Source organism: Colius striatus, chromosome 19 (genome assembly GCF_028858725.1).
Source record: "Colius striatus isolate bColStr4 chromosome 19, bColStr4.1.hap1, whole genome shotgun sequence".
NCBI classification, from domain to species: Eukaryota; Metazoa; Chordata; class Aves; order Coliiformes; family Coliidae; genus Colius; species Colius striatus.
In genome coordinates this window covers 2,020,713-2,037,030 of record NC_084777.1, presented here as the reverse complement: position 1 = coordinate 2,037,030, position 16,318 = coordinate 2,020,713, and the positions used below count along the sequence as shown (strand labels likewise).

At 47.8% G+C, this 16,318-nt stretch overlaps 1 protein-coding gene across 2 annotated transcripts in view; it reads left to right on the top strand.

Moving 5' to 3' along the window:
- Nucleotides 1–8,940: 8,940 nt before the first annotated feature.
- The window catches only part of LOC133627261 (carboxyl-terminal PDZ ligand of neuronal nitric oxide synthase protein-like), a 30,686-nt gene continuing 23,308 nt past the window's right edge, over nt 8,941–16,318 (top strand). For both annotated transcript variants that reach the window (XM_062011536.1, XM_062011535.1), the window contains exons 1-2: nt 8,941–9,100; nt 12,987–13,058. In XM_062011536.1, the coding sequence (XP_061867520.1) occupies nt 8,996–9,100; nt 12,987–13,058 (177 nt within the window). In that variant the 5' untranslated portion in view covers nt 8,941–8,995. The remainder of the gene's footprint in view (nt 9,101–12,986; nt 13,059–16,318) is intronic.

Genomic DNA, 16,318 nt, shown 5'->3' with positions numbered 1-16,318 from the left:
GCCGCCCCCGCTCCCCGCCCGTTGCCATGAGAGCGGAGCAGCGGACGGGGCGCGCGAAGGGCCAATCGCGGTGAGGCGGTGACCCCGCTCGCTCCGCCCCTCCGGCAATGACGTGCCGCGGCCGCATCGTCCATCTTGGAAGCGGGCAGGGCCGCCGGCCTCTCCCGAGGCGGCCATTTCGGAAAGGGGCGGGGCGGCCATCTTGGAAGCGGGCGGCGCCGGGCGGGAAATCATCCGGTAGGTGGCGGCCGCCTCGCTGCGGGCTCGGGCCGGCCGGGAGGGTCTCGCAGCGTCTGGCAGCCGCTGCCTTTGCCACCGAAACGCCTGCCCGCGTGGCTTTGGCATTAAATCCATTCCTTAACGTATAGCAGAGTGATTATCGTAAGGCAGAGCGTCCAAAGCCATTACTCAGAGACAAAGCCCTGCTGCTCTGCTGTGGGCTGGCACCGCAGATCAGCTCTTGAGAATCCTCACCCTTGTCCTGTAGTGACCAACTTAATGGCCTGGACTAATGTCCATTGTATGGCTGGATTAGTTTCTGTGTTGAATTATTTTTAGCCAAAGGCTGCCTGGAGAGCCTATGCCAGGGCGTGCAGCTGGGCCACTTGCTCTGAGGGGGAGCATTTGGCCATAAACTGCCTGGGTGTGCTGGAAACATATCCCAAAAAAAGTGTTTCCATAGCCTGTTCAGTGCTGCACAGTTTCAGCTGAATACCACACTGCTGGATTCACTTGCATCTGGATTTTAACCTCTTACATTGTCTGAGTCAAACCGCAGCAAGAAAATACAGAAACTGCTTTTACGGCATCAGTAACGGAGTGAACGGTCGTACTGACACTTACATGAATCCCTCACAAAATCAGTTAAGAGGCAACGAAATGGAGAAGATGGGGGTGAACCAGCTGCCATCTGAAGGGCAGCAAACCCAGAGGTGTCGGGAATTCAGGCAGCAGCAGCGGCCAGGGCAGGCGGTGGCGCTGCGGCCTGGGAAACCTGGCTGGGCTGAGGGATGCGAGGCCGGGTGCAGGGCTTGGGGAGCGGAATAACGACAGGGATAATCAGGATTCTGCGTGAAGGAGCTGACACCAGAGCTGTGCTCCCGCAGCGGAGCAAGACTGAAACGGGATGTGGGGAGAAATCATTTAAATGGAAGCAAAATGTAAACAAAAGCTGCAAAATGTTGGGACTTCTGATTAGTTGCAAGTTAAAAAGGTGGTGTCAAGACTAAGCTCCTGACTGTGGAACTCCTCAGAGATTAATATATCTTTTACCACGCTGGTTCAGGTTTTAGGAACACCTGGATTAGCATCCCATTTTCACCTCACAAGCTCCTGGTGTCTTACAGAAACCGAGACATGAGACACATCACTCCAGTAACTGTGATTCCATACACGTGGATCCTTTTCCACAAGTAGCAGCAGTTTATAAAGAAGAAAGTTTAATCACCAAGATACTATCTTATTTCAACAGCAAGCTAAAGCTTCACCTGCAATCCTGACTAACCATATTTTTCCAGTCCACTGCCTATCCTCTGCCATTTACCCTTGCAGGCAACAAAGACACTAATTAGTTACAGTGCGAAGTGACCAGGAAGGCTGAGGTCATGTAGCTTGCTCTTGGTCATTCTCAGGTTGCTATTAAATTTTTAACAGCTGTGACAATTCTCAGTTAAAACTTGGGAGCGTTTCCCTGTGCCAGCAGGAGCTCAGAGGGGCCTGTCACCTTGGCAAGGCTGATCTACCCAAGTGGTCTCTTTTCCATGTCTATCATTGAAGGGCACATCATGGTTGTCACACCAACCACCACCAGATGTTGGTGTCTGCCAACTGGAAAGTGATTCTAAATGGTGACCTCACTAACTGTCTCTTAGTTTACTGCCAGGCCTCTGGATGGACATTTTTAAACATATATTAGAGATTTACCTCCCCAATGTCAGCAGTGCTGAAGAAAAGCCAGTGAAATAGTTAGGAAGGACCAAGGCATTAAGAGGCTTTGGAGCATGGGAAACACCCAACAAGATGATTACAAACAGGAAATATTTTTGGTATCTAATTATGATATATCCACATTTCTTGCAGCTTAATAATGTACTAGTCGTTTTTCTACCATAGAAGCTGTAATACATCAGGTGGAGGTTTTATCCATACAATACAGTGCAAACCAGGAATTTCATGTTGAGAAAAATAGAGATGGTCTGCAGTGTACAGCATGAAGTCAGACTGTACATAGTATTCAGGTGCTGCAAGGTAGGGGAGTAAAGTATAGGTTGAGTAGTAATAAGGTAGCAAAGTAATGCAGGAGGAGAGTGTATCCTGCTGAATACTGCAAGCTGGATCTAGCAGCAGGAGAGGAATACAAAACTTTAGATCCCTGTGAGGAAAAGGGAAATTGGAAGTTACTGTGTGCACTAAACACAAGCTTCTTTCCTGACACCGTTGCTCAGAGGGAGTTGTTGATAAGAACAAGTTGTTTCTATCTTGTGATAACAAGTGAACAAGAGTGTGCATCCTGGCTGGGGGAACTGTGCATCTGTTAGACTGTCCTGGGAAAAATATCAATGGATTTGTGTTCTGAATCATCTTCCAGTGTCACGGTGGCAATGGTATTTGTAGGCAGCACAGAACAATGTGTGCTCTCCCACACAGAAGGGAATTTGGCAGAGTGTTGGTATATATGTATGTTTATCAGCACAGTATCACATACTTTCAAGAGATACTTGAATTCTAGCCTCAGTATTTTGGCCTTGTAACTGCCCTGATCTATTAATTTAATGTACCTGTACTTTTAATAGTTAAAATCAGGTTCTAAAATGCAATGAGGAATGAGGAAGCACACTGATTGTACAGTATTGTATCCATCTCTTAGGCCAACAACCTCACTCTCATTTATCTTAAATGGTAGCTTGCTGAGTCATTATACCATGACACGGTTAACCTGATGTGTGTGTGTGTGTGTGTGCAAATACACAAGGCTGGTAGTAAAGCAGCTTTAGAGATGCAGACCACTGATGGGTAACACTGGAGCATCACTCCTGGCCAGCCTGTTTCCCTGAGCTGTGCTAGCAGGTACTCTGCATGGAATTGCAGGAATATTCTCACCCAAAACCTCATCCTCAGAATTACACTTTCTCAGACAGTAAATTGAACAGTACAACTTTCACATCACGATAGTGGGCTGATCCAAGCAACTCAGGCTGTACTGCCAACTCATGCTCTACAGAACTCATGAGTTCAGACGTGTGAACACATCAAGCTTATGACTTTAATAAGTAACACTTTTTCTGAATAAATCTTACTTCTAGTAAGCTTTTTAGTTACTGAGTCTGGATCAAAACTTCCAACTTTTATCATAAGGACGACAAATGTAGTATCTTCTATAATTTTCTTCTTTTAAAGATAGCATCAAGTAGTAGGCAATTTGCAAAAACAACATACAATCTTTTAAAAATATCATATAAAGCTGGCCTCCCAACACTGGCAAAATAAGAACTACTTGCAGAAATATTTTAGTGTACCATTTTGAAAAGGAACACATTCCCCAAGTTCCTTTTGCAAGGATGGTCTCTTCTGTCAGTTGTACTTTCACAAATGAGTGAGAAAGTAGTGCTTTAGAGAATGGAAAGTCAGAAGAAAACATATCTAGCAAAGAGATTCCACTTGGAAAATGTCAGTGGTGATGGTGTGCTTCAGACTGGGTTTAAATCTGTCTACATCAACCTATGCTGCCAGTGTTGGACCACTGAAGACTTGTGGTTGACCTACATATGCAAACAAAACAGTGGCTGCACACTTGGGGTGGGAGGATTTGCGTGAGAGAAGATGATGAATATGTGCATAATTGCAGATGACATTTTTCATTCCTGAGTCCTGCTGCACAGAACTTTGGAACTGGCCATGCATGAAAGAGGCTTGCAATTCTAACGGGCAGATTGCCTGGCCATGATGCTGAGCTAAACCTTCAAGACATTAAGCTTCTGTTTCTTCTTGAGCAACACAAATCTGGTATAATCATCTAACCGAGCAGCCCCTGTATTCGCAGAGGACGTGCATGCCACTGACTGAAGGGGCTGAAACAATGACAGTTCCACATGTCACATCTGAGTTCATGGCATCTGGCAGCTTCAGAGACTCAAAGAGCAAGTTTTCCCTCTGTTTTCTTCAAATCCCCAATACAACAGTGGGCAACATCACACAATTTCAGTCAACAGCACCTAATTTATGTATTCTTGCCGTGTATTTTATCACACAGCAGTATTTATAGGACTAGTCTGCTGTCCTCAGGCTCACCTGGTTAAAAGAGATTTTAGCTTACCACCTAGTGGTCACGAGTGATAGCGAGTCATCTGATGAGAAGCAAACGAGAGGAACTGCACGTCAAAACACATTTCTGAACTACTTCATCCATCTTTGTATTTTATCAATACAGAAGAGTTCTGACTTGGCAATGGTTGGGGCTTCTGACTTGTTCCAAACTTTTCTGGTAAATAGAAGCTCAAAATCAATCAATTTAAATGAAGGTTGGCAGTTATGTAGTGGAGAATGAAAACCTTTACCTCTCTTTGCTTCCAAGTCTTTTTTTTCCACTGGGGGAGAGCACAGCTTCCTAGAACAACAATGGGGAAACCACATACATAGCCCTCTGACCTTGCAGTAGCTTTGTATGGTGTTTCATGGACGTTGAGAACTTCCTGATCTGCTCTTCCCCATAAGTGTGTGTCTGAACTTTTGGTTGCTGACTGTTTTAACATACCAAGAAAAGCCAGCAGATTTTGTTGTGTAGTAATGCTGCTTAATTTTGCTTCCTTGAGTAAAGCAGGCAAATGCAAGGGAAGTAGAATGAGTCTGAGTTTTGGAAATCCAACTGCAAAACACAAATTTTTGCCTCCACTAGCAGAGCACATTGTTCCCATGATGTGCTGTCTTCCCCTTCCCCCACATCAGCTCATCCTACTCTGTAGGAGGAAGGGACAGAAGCTGGTTGTTAGCATAAAAAAAATCCCCTCTCAAACTCTTAAATGAGTGTTATACATAACTGAGATCAAATCCAAAGTCACTGAAACTAGAGAAGGGTTTTATTGCTTTGCTACACACCCCAGATGATTCACCAGTATTCACCTTTCTGTCCTATAAAGCCATCAGTAAGTCACTTAAGTCCCTTTGGTCTTAATTGATGAAACTTTAGGGCAGTAACTAGGAATGGGGCATACTTTGCTTCATTTTGTCACTGTAGTAAATGTGTACAGAATAATGCTGCTTTTAAGCAAAACTACATCTCCTGAAGAATGACAAGTGAATTCGGCTGCTAAATCCCAAAGGGCTGTCCACAGGCGCACTGCAAGTCTGCAAGCAGGACAGTACACCAGAGACCCTGCTCTAAAAATTGCACCAGCACAAATTCATAATGTTGGTAAAGTTGCATGAGGAAACCAGATCTGCTCAGACAGCAACATGAACAGATTTCTCAGCTCTTATGAGTATATGGAAGTGATTTCCTGTAACAGAGGCTTTGTCTGCCATTACTGGCTCTTCTTGCTATGTCACATCCTATTTCTCATTTGAAATCTCTGCTGTGTAGAAATATATGCTTAAAATGGTTAGCAGAAGGGCGAAAGATTCCTTGGCATCAAGATCAGGTCTCCTTTGGAAAGTGTGCAATGCCTCTGCAACTCCTGCAGCTGAGTTGTGAAGGTGGGTTTGGAAAAAAAGCCTGACAGAATCAGGCAGGAGCAACAGCTACCTTCCCTGCAAACCAACTGATGAAACAATTACAGAACATCCTGCATATAATAGCCACTACCCAATTTACACCACGTCTGAGGTCTCTTCAAACAGTTAAGCTATATAGGACGAGGGATTACCATGCAGAGCAAATGTCAGTGTGCACCCATGTGAGAGAAGGAGAAGCAAAGAAATCTTGGTAGCCTGTGCCTGGGAAAGCAAGCTGATATAAACCTGTTCTCTGCAAAAACACTTGTAGCTGTGAGCCAAGAAGCTGTCTTTGGTGCTTCACTCCTACTGTGGGACTTTCTATGTGTGCTTTGCACATCAAAGGAATAACTAGCTCAGTACCTCCATCTGATGCAAACACCCACTATGAAGTTTGGCTAACTCTGCGTCAAGAAGGGGTAATGCTAGTAGGGGTTTGTTTATACTAAATCCGTGATGAGGTACTGTACAACTGTTTAATTCCACATATTTGCCCAGTTTTATTATCCAGAAGAAAAGGCATACAGCTTTCATACCTCCAGTGAAGTCAAAAGAATTTTCTTTGCCCAACAAACAGAGAGTTGACAGCTTTTTAAGTTTAGCTGCCTTCAAGCTCAGTTCCCAAACACAGATCCAAACCATTGACCTTAGAAGAGCTAAGCCCCATGAAAAGCTCTCAGAAATTAATGAACATAGAATATTAAAACCTTCATTCAATTGTGATCTAACAGAGTCTGGCACTGCAAGCTTTATTAAATCACTGTTGCCTTCTTTTTCTCAGGATTCCCACGAGATGTTTCTTTCCCCCTACCCAAAGGATTTGATGATCTGTGGGATACTGGAGAGCACCAGAAAAGAAACAAAAAAGCCATTCTCATTGTTTCACCCTGTCCTTTCTGTCAGGTTAAAAAAGTCTAACAATCCCAAGTCCATACACTCCCACTTATATAGGAATGCTCTTGTGGCAATAGGAGGGTGATGAGGACAAACTTTCAGCAGCTCAGCACCACGACAGGTTCGTGCACGCCTCAGTTAAAGTGCAGTATTGCAGAATCAATGTAGAGACTCACCACTAGTGGCTGGGTTATATTTTTTTCCCCTTACTAAGTTGAGCTTTGCTGGCTTTAGCATCAAAGGAAGCACAAGCATAAGCTGACTAGGTGGCATCTCCTCGTCTCTGGGCTTAGCAGAGCCAAAGGACTGAATCTTGCTCACTCAGTCCAAGGACATTTGCACACAACATCTAGGTTATTCATTCAGGTCAACAGATATGTTTTAAACTGAGATTCGTACAAGAAGAGTGCCACAAAATGTTCTCAGGACTTACTAAACAACAGCATAAAGACCACACAAAAAATCACTGACAAGGAACTAAACTGATGAACCTGCAGGTGAGATGTGTATCTAGAGTAGTGCATTGGACAGAAACTGCTTAATGTATTTACATACCTGAAACAAACCCCTTTTTGAGTTACAATGTGTAAAAGAGGGATTAGGATAAACATGAGCATATTTAAATGGGAAGGTAATGCAACGTTATGTAACTTGGAAGGAAAAACAAACCAAAACCCAAGAAGCCTGTCTGGAAACAGAACAACTCAGCAAAGACAGGAGGCTGACCACAGAATCCCTCCCAGCACAAGTGCCAGAATAAGCTGCTAATACCACAAAACATTTGAACATGTAGAGTCACAGTCAGTGAACCAATATTAATTCTTTGGGCTTTTTTTCCCTCTCTTAATTGTAAGTTTCTGGATTTTGGGTTCTTGCCCATCTCCCACTGACTTAGAAGTACTCAGAGATGCCAAGAAACTCACGATGATTACACACCTGACATGGAGACAGGGAATTGTGCACTGTCTGCCTGTGGCTAATGTGAAAGCCCCATGAAGAGTGGCCTCAATGTTCAAGCATCCAGCTGGGGAGTTTTTTATATGACAAAAAGTTATAAATGATCATTCAAAACTTAATTCTGGGGAAGCCAGATGAGATCAGTTGGAGCCCATACAAACCTCCACCTTTTGGATTCCATACAATTCCCATTTCTGATCATTCCTGTAAAGGGCAAAAAGTGCAACTGTACTAACAGAAGGTAAGTCTTGGGACCTGCCATCATGGCTGTGCACATGCCTCTGCACCCATTGCCCTTGCTGGTGCCTGCTGAGAGCACAGGCTTTGAGCATCCCAGAGCAGCATCTGCGAGGACTTGCCTGCATGCCAGCAGTGCCTCACACCCGAGACGTGGCTGGATGGAAGGAACACCCTGAGTGCACAGGTACAGCAGTAACATCCTGTGCCTGCAGCAAAAATCCTGGCAGGATACTGAGTCAGTGGGCATCAACTATCAACAGGCCTCTCTGACAGAGGGTGTGTTACTAATTACTGACAAAGCTGTAAGTCATTTTAACATTAGACATACAGAATGGTGTTAGCTTACCCTACTAGTGCAGGAGCTGCATGGAGATCCTAGATCGCCACGTACAGTTTAGCATCTCTAACACAGAAAACAGATCAGGTTCTGCTGATGTGATCCAGCGTGACTGACACTGTCCAAAACTGCAAACAATTCCACTGAGACTCCATCCCTAACTTCTGCCATCAGGAGCACAGGGCTGCAGCTCACAGCTGAGGCAACAACCACCCCCTCTGAGGCACACGCGGGACACTTTCCTCCCTGTACATTTACAACCAGGACCCGGGGTTTGGTATTGTGCCTTCGGAGGGTACGAGAAGGCATTGTTCTGCCCATTAAAAAGGCTCTAGGAGGCCAGGATAGCCTCAGACACGCTGAAAGACAAAACCTCCCCAAGCTACATTTCACTGCCATGCTTCAGGTGTTCATTGTCACACCGACACAGGCTCCGCAAGGCCAAACGTCCCTTCCCGATCCACGGAGCTCTGCTCCTTCCCGGCCGGCGCCGACACCGGGTTACCGCGAGGCCCAATGGCCGCTCTCCGACAGCCGCGGCGCTCGGTCGGAAACCTCGGCACCGTCCCCGCTCAGGCGGCGCCTCTGCCCGGAGCGGCGGGGCCGGCCGAGGCGGGGCGGCGCGGGCAGGGCGGGCTCCACCGCCCCCCGCATCACATGAGGGAACTTCGGGCCAATGGCGCCGCGGCGAGGGCCGGGGCCCCGCTCGCACCCGCGGACGCTCATTCAAAACGCGGCCGGGCTCGGGCGCCGGCAGCCCCGTGGCCGTGTCCCCGCGCCGTGCCGCCCGCCCCGGGGCCGGGCGCTGCCCCGGGGATGCCCGGCGGGGCCGCGGCCTGAGGCGGCCGCCCGCCCGCCGCCATGCCGGTGAAGAACCGGTACAACCTGGTGGACGATGGCTGCGACTCCCGCGTCCCGCTGCACAACGAGGAGGCCTTCCAGCACGGCATCCACTTCCAGGCCAAGGTGAGCCCCGGCCGCGCTCCCCCAGCCCCGGGCAGGCCCTCGGGCGGGGAGCACAGCAGGGCCCGTCCCCCACCTGCCTGTCACAGCCCAGAGCCCCTTCCAGGCTCCGGGGGGGGGCCATGGCCGAGGCTTCCCCGGGCGGGTTGTCCCCGCAGCACCGGGCCCGCTTTGCCCTCGCCTGTTGCGGAGCAGCCCAGGGCGCAGCAGCCAGCCGCGGGGCTGATGGCAGCACGGGCTCCGGGCCCCTCCAGCCCTGCCCAGGGTGTATTTCCTCAGCCCTGGAGGTGCCCTTTGCCCGGGCCGCTGTGTGCCAGACCTAAGGAAGTCTACAGAAAAACATCCCCCCCAAAATTACGAAAGCCTGACGTTTCATTATCACAATCAAACAGGTTCTTTCTCTCTCCCTAGTATTTTTTCACCTGTTTAATCCTCGGAAGCCGCCTTGAGCGCTTCATTTGGAAAGATGCCTCGACAGTGCAGTGGGTACAGCCTGTGCCAGGTGCCCGTCCTTGCTCAATCCGCTGCCTGTCCTGTCCCCACCAGGCAGAACCCCCTTCCTGCTGCAGCGAGGGAACAGCTCGGTATTCCCCTGGAAACCAGCAGGCTGTTACGTGCTGCTTAAAACCATGTTAGTGCCTCGTTCCATCTGACCCGATCCCTGCATGAGAAGCTGGGCAGGCAAGGTCTTAAGTTTAAATGCATGCAGCCTAGCAGAAAGATACTGATATTGTCAGAAATGTGGTATTGCTCACGAGGAACAGCCTGGCAGCGCCGTGTCACTCGCAGAAAGGGACTCCGTTGGAATTGACATTCTGCAGACAGCGCGGGGAACGGGTTTATAATTCAGCTGACAAGAAGAATTGCATTTTGCAGGAGCAACTCTAGGGTTCCCTTCCCCTCTTTGCAGGTGGCCTAACACAGATTAGAAATGGAATTCATGCCTGCTGTCTCCAGTGCTGGGAAGAAGGGGCATATATATATTCATATAGATATTCAAATAAAGCTTTGAAATGCGGATTTTTAGCAAGAAAACCAAAATGTGCAAAGAGCTGCAAGGTTTAAGCAGGATATAGAATGGATCTGAGTAGGGCACTTAATCACGTGTATTTTAAAATTATCTCCCTTCCTTAGGGGAGAAAAAAATTAATCCTTGATTTCTTTTAAGTGAACATTTGTTCTGCCACAGGCTGCGCTGAGGAGGAGAACAGGCCTTATTTTGATCTTTTTTAAAAGATGCAAAGCAACTGTACCTTTAACTGAGGGAAACAAGCTTCTTCAGATTGACAGCTTCAGGCATGCAGAGCTATTCGGAGTGTGCCTAACACACTGTTGAGATGTGTGGGTCTGAGGTGGGGTTTGCATTACCTTAGTAACATGCTTGCTCGGTTCTGCTCTGAAGCCCGTCTCTTCCAATTAAGATGCTTACTGTGGGTACATCAGTCAGCTGTGACTCTGACAATGACAAGGCTGGAGCTGGCTGCCAGGTGTCTAGCACCAGGCAATCCTACTGACCACATTTAGTCTCTAATCTCCACATAGCAAACTGTCTTGCTTTATAATCTTCAGGGACAAACTTCAGGAGGTCGATCCCGGGAGCGGTGTGTGGAAAGGTGACTGTGCAGAGCTTTGTGAGCTGGCGGGGCTGTGCATGGGAGCACAAGCACCTAAACTCTGCAGCAAGGCCAGAGCAGGCAGTTTAGTGGGGCTCTTCTGGCTCAGCTGTCACCAGCTCTCCTTTTGTCCCCACCTATCAATGTATGTTTGGTAGCACAGCCTGTTCCCCGCTGCAGCTCTGTTGTTGGCAGACAAAAGGCCACAGGAGGCTGCACTGAATGAACCTGCATTACCTGTGACTGCACTGACAGTCACTGCAGAGCAGGGATGGAGTTGCCTGCAAACCAAAGAGGCTACAGATATGTAGCCTTTGCCACGCGGGCAGAGGGAAATCCTGGCTCTGTTGCTCCCTCCCCTGCTGCCCTCAAGCTCTCATGCTCTGAGAGTTCTGACCCTCCTGTGGCTTACCAAAGGCTATAGCTGAACTTAACTGCTCTTGAAAATACCATTTTGCAAAGGCATTTACAGAAGCAGCAGAAAACCCGATGACCTTTCAGATTGCTTCGGGGTTTATTTCAAGGCAGGCAAGTGAGCAGTAAATACTGAGCCAGGACAGCTCATCTCTGAAAGCCCTATTAAGTACAAGTTTTTCAAGATAAGACCCATTGCAAGCATTACAGCAGAGAAATAAAACCAGAACTATGTCAGTAGCAGTGATAGCTATTGGGCTGCTCTTGGGGAAGTATTTTGTCTCTGTTCATTTGTATATTATCACCCTCAATGTTTCCAGGGCCTCCTGATTAGCTGTCCCTTCTCTTCCTCCCCTCTCCGCAGGGCATCAAGTTCAAAAACAAAAACCAAACCCACAGAAACAAAACCCCACAACTTGAAACCACACTCTCAAAAACCAGATGCAATTCATCCTCCCAATCATTTTGAGAGAGGGTGACTGAGCTTTGTAACTGCTTTCAGCCCACCGCACTAACCTGCCTGTGACAGCCATGCTGAGGAGGGATGGGGTACAGAGGGAGCTGACAGAGCCTGCTGGGAACCTGCCAGTGCCACAGCCCCAGGGCTGTAGCTGACACCAGCCTGTGCTGCCTGGACACTGGCATTTCTCATCAGGCCACTCACCCTCTCACTCAGATGGCATTTTTCTTCCCCTCACCAACATGCTCTTGACACACAAGTCTTTCCTGAGAGCTGTGAGCCATGCTGCTTTACAATATTAATGGCCTTTTTCTCCACATGCAAGATGACTGTCCAGGATACTCATGTTTTCCTCACTCCCAAGGCTGAGCTGGCAGCTTTGTGCCTTCTCTGCTTGGCAGCAATACAGGCAGCACTCCTGTGCCTGTGTGCCACATGTGCTGTCAACAGGTACCACCATGTTGCAGCAGCCACCTCCTGTCAAGAGGAGCATGACCAGAGTCTGCTTTGACACACATGTTACAACCCAGCATAAAGGGAGAGTAAGACAGCACAAGGAACAGCACACAGGAGGAATGGCAGCAGCAAGAAGATACCTGCCCGCAGGTCTTCCCTAACACACCAGGCAGTCAGCAGCATGCTGCCACTGCATGCCAGAGAACACCACTTGGCCTGCAGAGGGCTGTAGGTGTGGTGAAGTAGAGGTGGAGGTTCAGGTACCCACCATCTGCCTGTGTCTGGGCCCTGAGTAAGGGGCTCTGCTAGGACTGATGCTTACACTCAAATGCAGACACCCAAGGCCAAGGACAGCCTGTACCCAGCTCAGCCAGGCAGCTTATTTAGGACTGCAGCTCCCCTAAGCAGAGTTAAAAACAGCTAGTGTAGGGGACACATTTGACAGGTTTTACCAGGATTCTGCAGACAGCTGAGCTGGTCCAGCTGAGCAGGGACAGTGGTGTCCAGAGAGAGGATGGTCCAGACTGAAAGGTTAGGCCAGAATCATGAGCCTTCTCCACGAAGGCTAGTTGTTGCACATTGTGGCAACTTTCTAACTCATACGTGCTTTTAGCTTTGAGCCTTTATAAAGCAGGTAGTGAGGAATGAGGGAGGAAGGACAGTCCCATTTTCATGACTTCATTAGCAACAGACATTACCCTGCAAAGCACTGGTAAAGGCACATGCAGAGCCTGAGTGAAGTCAGAGGCTCACACCTGACATTAGACATCCATAAGCTTCTACTTGACTTTGGTACTATTATCCACAACAGATGCTCTGATCACATCTTGGGTCAAAACAGTCTAACCAAGCAGAGACCAAGTTAACGAGAGGTGCTGTTTGTTTTGAAGCTTGCACCATTCCCTCATGCAGAGCTTTACAGACCTCTCACTGTTGTGTCTTTCAGTACATCGGCAGCTTGGACGTCCCCAGGCCCAACAGCCGCGTGGAGATTGTGGCAGCCATGAGGAGGATTCGGGTGAGTTCAAAAGAGCTGAACCCCACATGGAATAAAAGGTTACATTCACTGCAGCGACTTGGTGGCAGTGTGCTGTTCTGCATTCTCCACCACCCTTCCTGTCTGGAGCCAAAAATCACAGCACAATCAGGACTGTAAGAAGCTTCTCCAGAAATTCCCAAGGCATCCGAGGACAGAGCTGTGCCCTGCTCTGTGCAAAGGGGTCAGTCAGCAAAACCCAGACATAAAACCTCAGCCTCTGCTCAGCAGCTAGGGGCTTTCTCCTTTAACCTAGAGATTTATTTAGCCTGTTTGGGTTTTGTGTGTGAAAGTGAAATGTACACAGTCTGTTCCACAAAAGCACTCCAATTCACTGACAGCTCCAAATGTACTATGTTATTCTACACTGAACTGTCAGTGGCCTGGCAGATGTTAGGGATGCAAATCCCATCAGAATAGACTTTGCGGATTCTGCTGCTTATGGAATAATTTGCTGCTTTCCCCCAGCTTTCCTCCCAGTTTTACAGTTTCTGTTTCTCATCATAAAGGCTGCACTCTTCCTTCCCTAGCCCTTTATTCTTCCGAGCAGCCTGTGAATGGTCACCAGATTTAGCTGTGATTAGCAGAGTGGTTAGCTTACATCTGCTTCGTGTATAACCAGTTCAAGTGTATCTACCCCAAAGGCAGTGCAGCTGTTGTGCCTGGCTCAAGTTTTGCAGGGGTCTTAATTCTGAGGGTGTTCATATGTCTCACATCAGCTGAAGCAGGTTTGAGAATCCTCCATTTAAAGCTTTGAAGGGATTATCCCATTCTCCCCCCTCCCCCTGCAGTGTCTAACCATCTAATTTTCATTTCTAATAGCACTTTTTAAACTTAGCCTGTAACTGGCTGGGGAGCCAAGCTCAGAAATGACATTCCCCTGCCTTTGCCTGCTCAGACTATCAGTACAGCTCTTGCTCAGAATACAGTGCACCAGTGATCTCAATTGCCTGGTTATTTATGGAACAGGTGAACATCTATATGAAGCAAAGGCAATAGGTGAGGACTATCAGGGCAGTTCAGATGCTGGCATAACCACCCCTAATTTTTGATGTGAAGCAATATTTAGCAGATTTGACACTGCAGTGCTGATCTGTGACTGGATAACATCCTTGCAAGAAAAAGCAGACAGTATTTTCACATCAGTGTCTATAAAGTGTTGCATTTTGGTGTCACACCTGCTATTGCCACGCTGGCATCTAGCTCAGAGTCTTGGCAGTGCAGCAGCATGCTCGAGTGCTAGGTGAAGTATGTAAGAAACCCCTCCACATTCATGGATGCCATCAGCTAATCTTGTCACACAATATTTTTAAAGTAGGCATCCTGTATTCTATACTGGATTTTCATCTTGGAAGCTGTTTCCAAAAAGGGAGGGCTTCCCTTTTCATGGTGTATTGTACAGCAGGATCTTATTCAGACACTTCCTGGCTGCTGAGCGGAAGATGCTCCTCTATTGAAGATAGTTAATTGGCACTGATCCTTAATTAGAGCATAAAGAATGAACTGGGAGGTCTTTGAAGAGAATTCTAGTGCATAGAGTACACAACCTAGGAACTGAGGGAAGATGGGGGTTATTTATGTAGCGTTCATTTGCATGCAGAGGCCTTGTCTGTACTACAGTCTTTTCCCATGGACTCTCAGCAGCACCAGTTGCAACTGGGAGGAAACACTGGAAGAAGCTATTGGTGAAAACTAGTTTTTTTGCTCCCACCTTATTGTGGGTGGTAGTGCCTGTCTGCACTGTGAGAGCAAGAAGGGTCCTGCAGCCCTGCCAAGCACTGGCAGGGGCACGTTGTGCTGAAGCTTTTCACCCTTTGTGCACTCCAGTGTTGCACTGGAATTCACTGCTGGGGCAGAAGGGAAAAGTCACACAGTACAAGCCCCAGCACAACATCCCCTGTGCTGCTCTCTATGCCCTGTGACATGGGAGGAGTCTGTTGGTGGCAGAGGCAGCTGAGCACAGCAGCAGCCCACAGCACAGGCAGGCTGTTACTGCTTCTGCCACTCCAGAAGGGAACCAGGGAGGAGGATGAGGAGTCACAGCTCTGTATCTTTCCAGGCTCCAAGATAGTTACTCTAGTTATTCATTAATAAATTGATACAAGCTCTGAAACTGCCTTGCTACTACTGTGTCCAGTTCTGCCCAGTGTGTGATTAGAAATGCTTCCTCTAGGGAAGAGAAACCCTTGAGCTACCTAGCACTCAGAGTCATCCTTAGAGTGTGCTGAGAGAGAGAAGGTGGTGAGTAGCAACTCCAGTTACTAAATCTAATCCTTGACATCTTACTGCCCTGTGGTTTGCAATGAACTCTTTCACCAGTTGCATATGAATTATGCCAGGGAACCTGGGAGGAGTTCAGTGGTATTCTCCACACATTAGCAAAGCAGTCTGCTGGCAGACTTCAAGACACACAGAGTGCACAGGCCATAGGACAGTGCTCCCAGAGAGCCTCAGATGGAAGTGTTAACATTAGTCTGATGAAAGCACAATCTACCCTTTAGCAGTAGGTATTCAGGATGCATGCTCATAGTAAAGCTTCAATCCATACTCCTGCCTGAATGGGTGCTTGTAGAATTGCTAACAATGCTCCATTAGTCACACATTCGATTCCCATTTCATAACAGTCTGGAAAACCTTGTCTCATCATGTTCTGTGCTTCCACTGGAGGGAATGCAAATGCAAGAGGTAGAACAGGGAAGCTGCTGTTAGCTTCTCCATTATGCAGAGCTAGACAACTTCAAGTTTCCTAATCCTTCCAGTGGGTTATTAGCTGCATACAGCTGCCATGTTATTGTACGATCGGCAGAGTTCAAACTAATCCCTCTGCTTCCTCTTACCCTGCCAAGGGAGGTGATGAAATTAGTTTGCTACTTGAATAAGTACCCTGTGCTCTGAGAGGCACCTGAAGCTACTGGTTGCAAGAGTCCCATTCATTGTGCAGCTCCAAGCACCCAGTGCAGGTGGATGTTCCTCCAGCCCAGGGAGATGCAGCATCTCCTGTGCCTGAGGTTCCTCACTCAGGCTCTCCTGCCTTCACAGAGAGTGTTCTGGTGGAGCTGGCTTTCTGCTGAAGTGGATTCATTTGCAGTTATTTGAGTCTTCTCAGCACTCTAGGGAGTTTATGTGCAATACAAGGTTTTTCTTCCTGGAGAAGACAAGTGGCTGCTAATGGGAACAGTGTGAGAGTCCTTCCAGGACCCAAGTAGCTCCCCAGCTCAGCAGGGTCACACTTTCCCTAGGCA